Genomic DNA, 6,288 nt, shown 5'->3' with positions numbered 1-6,288 from the left:
TATCTGTTTTTCTAGTGCGTTTATTGAGGATTAAAATGGAGATCTAAAAAGAGTCTTCAATTACAAATAGTAAGATTACTAATCTCAAGTAAAACATCCGTTATGACAACCTTTTTAAGGGTTTTTCGAAAAGATATACTCGGATGAAGTTTTACATTGATTGATGGTTCAGGTACGGTATATGAATAACGAAACAACAATACAAGGAACATCACTTTAAAATGAGATATAGAAATACAGGTTGTCACTATAGGAATAGCATCGAGTTTGCAGTAAAGATTATTTGTTTTACTAACCTTGAACATTTATAGTTTAATATTCAAACCATTAAATCCATAACAAAGCAGCAGAGTCTAATCATCATCAACTAAGTTAATAGCACCACAAAGCAAAAATCAGCTGACAGGATAATAGCAGACGTGACATGCACAAGAACCACATAATCCTCCACCAAAACTGCTACCAAATTCAGTTTAAAACCAGAGTAAAATCAGCAAGGAAGCAAAAGCAACAGTAAACCAAATTATTCACCTAATCACCTCATGATCGGCAACATTCTAGCTGATCCAACCATCAGTCAACAAGTATTGTCGCCTCATTGAATAACCATCAGTCAATAAGTATTGTCTCCTAATTGAATAAGGAATAAACAGATTGATATCTCGGCTTGTGAACAAAACTATTGGTTTAGAAGTCAAAACCAAAGTAGAGAACAAAGAGGCATTCAGCTTGAGCAAACTGTAGCTGCAAAGCTAGCATCAGGCAACACCTCAAGCAAAACTAAACAACATTGATCCCTGACAACGCAGGAAGGAATAGGCAACTAGTTTCCACAAATTGCTCCTTGTGCCAAATTGACTCACATACATATGACGAGTAGCATGTAGGATCAGTATCTCTCAAAACAGCATTTGTCACTAAAAATTAATGCTTCTCAGAATAACATGCAAACATTAAAATGTGAAGACAGACTATATTACAGAGAAACAACCGATTCAGTTAATCTCAAGTCCCAAAGGAGTCTGCTAAAATACTAAAACTGCATCAAGGAGTAGAAGATGATCAAAGAGTACGCCAGAGCCCTCAGATCTTCGATGGGCATCACCCCTGAGCCTAGTGTGCAAAACGGGCATATGGCTCCCGGAAGCTCCTTGCAACCCTCGCAAAGACATAGATGATGCGCGACCATAGTCCCAGCACAATTTAGTCAAACTGAACATGTGCTTTCGGGCCGTTGCCGTGGCTGGGGCACGAGGCTCAGCTCGCAGTGCGGGCAGAGGGCATCTGGGATGTCTCGGCAATGTTGGCAGCGGCATAAGTGATTCGGCTGTGCAATCATCCTACCGAGGCTGCTGGTCTGAACACCCGACAAAGACTGGGCCAAAAGAATACCCTAAAGTTAAGTTTATCTTTTTTTGGATGTTAGAAATCAGAATAATTATTTTTGTAAAGAAAGGTAACCGAAATAGTATTGTAAACCAAATAATATCGGATAATCTAATATATCAATGGTATAAACCAAAATTGTACTCCCTCTATCTAGAAATGAAATGAGTATTTAAATTGTGGGAAAAAAATCTTCCAAAGTTAACTTTTGTTACAATATGATGCTAATTACTATTGGTTTAATATCGACCCAAATTGACTTTAAGTTTAAACATATATATTAATGCAAATTTTATACACTAAATCTACTTACAATTTAACTATTTTTTTGTCAATACTTCTAAAATTTGACCTTTTCGTAATCAAAATACGCGTACTATTTTTGGACGGGGTGAGTACAAGCTAACTTAACAAACTTAGGATTTTGGTCATTTTTCTGATGAAACAATTTTGGTTATTACATTATTGGTTCGGGTTTTGATACAATGGCAGGATTTCGGATTTTTTTTTATGCGTCTTGAGGATCGACCGCAGCAGCTTTTGATACAAAAATGTCCCAGGCTCCCAGCTTGAAGCCTATTTGGACTGAAGTAGCCCAGCCTTCTTGATGGCTCGAGTCCAGTAATCCAGTTACGGGCCAGATCTCGATCACCAAAGCCCTCTTTCTCAGTCTTTCATCGCCTTTGCCGCGCTCTCCCCGGTCAGTTCATCTCGTCCAAACCCTCGCCGCCATGGCGACGTGCTACTCCGCCTCAGCGATCGTCGGGGGCACGGTGACCGAGCAGTACGTGTACAAAGTCGATGGCTACTAGCGCACCAAGGAGCTTCCCAATACCAAGCGGATCCAGTCTCCCCCTTTCTGGGTCGGCAAGTATTCCTGGCGCATCTCCTACTACCCCAATGGCTCCCATCCCTCCTACGCCGACTACATATCGGTCTTCCTTAACCTCGGCGGCACCATCACCAAACCTGTCAAGGTACGACCCAGGTTCAGTTTGCTCGACAAAGCGGGGAACCCAGTGCCGGCCGTTCGATCCCAATACACAGAATCGATTGAGTTCTTCGTCGTGGGGGCCGGCAAGGGCTTCCATGATTTCATCAAGAGGGAGGGTTTGGAGGCGTCGGAGCATCTCGTGGACGACTGCTTAAGGATCAGGTGCGACGTCATCCTTCCCGCCAGTATCCGGACGGAGGATAGGGCGCCGCCGCCATCTGACCTGCAGCGGCCTCTTGGGAACCTCTTCGTGAACAAAGAGGGCGCCGATATCACGTTCCAAGTCGGCGGCGAGACGTTCAGCGCGCACAGATGCGTTCTTGCATCTCGGTCGCCGGTCTTCAGGGCAGAGCTCTTTGGCGCGACGAGAGAAGGCACCACCACCACCACCATCAGGGATTATATACGGATCGATGGTATGCTAGCTCATGTGTTTGAGGCCTTGCTGCATTTCATATACACAGATTTGTTAGCGGAGATGACTGGGCTTGAAGAGTCTATGATGGCTGAGCATTTGCTGGAAGCGGCGGGCAGGTACGACATGCAGGGGCTTAAGCTGATCTGTGAGGAGAAATTGAGCAGAGACGTAAACGGGAACACGGTTGCAAAAATGTTGAGGTTGGCTGTGCAGCACCGCTGCCACACGCTCAGGGAGACTTGCGTCGAGTTCTTAAACATCCTCCTTCACTGGATGTGATCATGGCCACCGATGATGGACTGTTTGAGTTTGTGGCTATAAGGTGCCCTGAGCTTTTGAAGGAGTTGTGGGCTTATGAGGATGATCCCATCCATGATGAGTTGCTCCTGTGCTTATGATGAGGTATTTGGTGACATGGTCGAATTCCGTGTTAGTATTGAGCATATGTTTATGATGAAATAGGTGGTGAATAGTCAGCCGATTACATTGCTCAATCCAAACACCCAATCAGCTTACAAGTTAGCTGGTCGTTGATATTGAAGCAAATGTCATTACCCTGCAGTTTCAGCAGTGAGAATGATAAATATCTAGAACATGTAGTGGCTAAGCTAGTTCTTGGAGTTCTAATAGTAATATATGTGTGCCCCCCTTGCACGTTACAATGCATCGATCGACCTGTGTTAGGCTGTTTGCACTATATTTTCAAATATGAATTTGTCTGATTTCTACTCATTCTTTTGAACTAATTTATACTCATTTAATTTAACCAGTGTGGATTCATCGATTGTGCAGCTTTGTAGTCTGCAGGGCACATAACAAAGCTTACTTGTTGGAAGCGTTTTCAGCAATCAAATATTGCTTGTCCTATCATGGTCTGGTTTCAGTAATGCTATGTTTGGCAAATGAGATTAATATCAGGAGTGGTGGACTGACAAGGATAAAACGCTGGCAATAGGCTCTAATCCGATTGTAATCTCAGTGACCTAGCAGGTTTGGATGGAGAAAAACAAGAAGAGAAAACTGCATGTTTGCCACTAGATTTTAATCCCTAACTGCAAACTTGCCAAAAATAAAAGAAATTGCAGTTTCAAAGATGCCATTGGAACCGACTGAAGTCCCTTCGGAGAAGAAAACTGTTGCCACAGATGTCCGAGCACAGCGTGCACTCCTTGTCAAGAAATCTAGCACAAGGCAGCTTCGCTGACCCGGGATTTGGCATGTAAGAGCATCTCCAATAAACTACCTATTTTTTCTCTCTATTTGACTCTGCATATTTAGTTGGCAAAAAGATTCCTCTTCATGTTGAGTTGCTCATTCCAATATCATCCGTTTTTTACTCTCCAAATCCCAACGGCTAGTTGTCTCCACTCTATATTCCAACAGCAATAGCACTCATTTCACTAATTAAAATCCTTTCTTTCTCTTTTCTTTCCATTATTTCTTCCCTCTCTTTCCTTCTCCTCTCTCTTTTCCTTATCCATTCGTTTCTTTCCTTCTTCTCCAGCTCCCTCTTCCTCCTGGAGCCCGTCACCCTCCAGCCCCGCCGCCGCTGACCCCTCTTCTCCGGCTCCCCCGCACCCGAGCCGCCGATGCCGCCATCCTCCAGCCCCTACACGGCTGTGCCCACACACACCGCCGCCTCTCCCTCTTCTCTGGCTCCCCGCGCCCATGCCGCCTCTGTCGCCATCCTCCAGCCCCTGCACCTGCGCGCGTCACCGTCTCTCCCTCTTCTCCGGCTTCCCGTGCCCGCACCACCGTCGTCCTCCTGCGCTTGCGCCGCCACCGCCGCTTCCCTCTTCTCCGGCTCCCCCGTGCCTGCAGTGTAACCATGGTTTGGAAGGCGGAGCAAGATGGCAGGAGCGTGGGGCCCACACTTGGCAAGGCAGATTGGCTTGCCAAGTTTGGCCGGCGGGAGGAGAAATTTGGCCATTCAGATGGGATAGCAAGGAGGATGGCAACTCCTTTGGAGCAAGATTTCCATGTTGAGTTACTAAATTTTAGCTTAGGAAGTTGGATAGCAACTCTCTTGGAGTTGCTCTAATACGAACATTTCCTTTCTTTCTGAAGACAAAGAGAAACTCTTATACTGCTAGTAAAGCACATAGAAACATGAAAGACAGTAGAACATTACACTTACTTTTTTTTTTCAAGTTCACGGAGAAACAAAACACTTACACACTTCAGAAGAGATTGACAAGACGACGCTTACATGTATGCATAAGCTTATTGCTACGGAACGTACGGACGTACCGACTACTACGGGCGACGACGACGTCGACGATTTGGTATTATAGGCTAGCAAAAAAGCGAGCGTGCATTGCAACGTTCGGGCTTCAAATTCCTCAGGCATCGGACCAGGTGACGGGCACTCTCCCATCGTCAGTTTTGAGCCCCAGTGCCTTCCACACCGCCGGCGACCCGTCAACGATGTTGTTGTCGCACGGCGGCTCGAAGTTGTGCTCGTCGTCGCACCCGTGCATGGAGTCGCACTCGTCCACGACCTTGGCCGTGACGGACCTGCCGTTGCTCGCCCGGATCACGACGCTCCTCCTGCACCGGCTCCCCCGGCCGAACCACCCCGTGGACAGCGCGACCACCCTCTCGCCGTCGCCAAAGAAGGTGCCCGTGCAGCTGGCCGCGCCGCCGCCGTCCCCGTGGTCGGCGAAGCTGTTGAGCGTGAGCGTGGCGCGGGTGCCCGTCGTGACGACGGGCGGGGAGCACGCGAAGGTGGTGTAGCGCTTCCCGTCCTCGCAGCACACGGAGTCGTTCTCCGGGTTGCAGCTGCCGGACTTGCCGCGGATGGAGCCGTTGGGCTGGCAGGACTGGAGGAGCGCGCGGTGGGGGAAGGCGTCGAGAGCAGCTAGCGGAAAGACGGCGGCGAGCGCGAGGAATGTATAGAAATAGGAGAGGCGACGAGCTATGGTTGCGCTAGCCATGGTTTGGGTGTGCGGTTCAGCTCTTCCTGCTAATAAGCACACCTGAGACTGGAGAGGATGTGCTGTGTGATGCTGTGAGCTTGTGATGTGCATACAGCATGGCGGCATGTCCTTATATAGCCGCGGCCCGTGGGGGATGGAAATGAGGAAATCTTGAGCATGGCTAGGCGTTCTGATTGGTCAGTTGACCATCCAGTGAAGAAGTTTTCAATTTCCATTCGTCTCTCGGCCCGGTTTAACTTTTGTGATTGTTTTGCCGTTCCAAAATTGCCACATTAACTGATCGCAGAATGTTCTTGACACAGTTGAAAGATCTTTTTTTATATATTTTAGGACCTAGGAGAACAAACTATCGTAGATTGAAGCATTTTTATCGCCCTGTGCGCTTGATTATATCTCTGTCAAGTGGAGGCGCAAAGGCCGTAGACTGTAGACAGGTGATGAACGTGACAAGGACTATGATGATTATCCAACAAGTAAGGCCCGTGTATGAGACAACAGGCAAGGAACCGAAGATTTTACCCCTCACGAGCCGTTGGAACCAATCACAAAAG

The 6,288-nt window shown here is 47.1% G+C and overlaps 2 protein-coding genes across 2 annotated transcripts; one reads left to right on the top strand and one right to left on the bottom strand.

Annotated features, from left to right (window-relative positions):
• The first annotated feature begins 2,117 nt into the window (after positions 1-2,117).
• On the top strand, positions 2,118-3,077 carry LOC101773796 (BTB/POZ and MATH domain-containing protein 1-like). Its single transcript, XM_004986414.1, has 2 exons — positions 2,118-2,183; positions 2,259-3,077. The coding sequence occupies exons 1-2, from the start codon at positions 2,118-2,120 to the stop codon at positions 3,075-3,077; spliced, it is 885 nt and encodes a 294-aa protein (XP_004986471.1).
• A 2,063-nt stretch (positions 3,078-5,140) lies between these two features.
• LOC101773377 (ripening-related protein 3) lies at positions 5,141-5,734 on the bottom strand. The gene has a single exon (XM_004986413.1). The coding sequence runs from the start codon at positions 5,732-5,734 to the stop codon at positions 5,141-5,143; it is 594 nt and encodes a 197-aa protein (XP_004986470.1).
• Between the last annotated feature and the right edge of the window lie 554 nt (positions 5,735-6,288).

The sequence above is a fragment of the Setaria italica genome, chromosome IX (assembly GCF_000263155.2).
Source record: "Setaria italica strain Yugu1 chromosome IX, Setaria_italica_v2.0, whole genome shotgun sequence".
NCBI classification, from domain to species: domain Eukaryota; kingdom Viridiplantae; phylum Streptophyta; class Magnoliopsida; order Poales; family Poaceae; genus Setaria; species Setaria italica.
The sequence above is the reverse complement of the archived record's forward strand: the minus strand, read 5'-3'. Positions and strand labels throughout refer to the sequence as shown.

What these genes read in the sequence shown, in the direction of transcription:
- LOC101773796 (XM_004986414.1), top strand. Translation starts at nt 2,118, where the DNA reads ATGGCGACGTGCTACTCCGCCTCAGCGATCGTCGGGGGCACGGTGACC. An exon ending in CCGAGCAGTACGTGTACAAA is followed by an intron (nt 2,184 to 2,258) that starts GTCGATGGCTAC and finishes TGGGTCGGCAAG; the next exon opens with TATTCCTGGCGCATCTCCTA.
- LOC101773377 (XM_004986413.1), bottom strand. Translation starts at nt 5,734, where the DNA reads ATGGCTAGCGCAACCATAGCTCGTCGCCTCTCCTATTTCTATACATTC.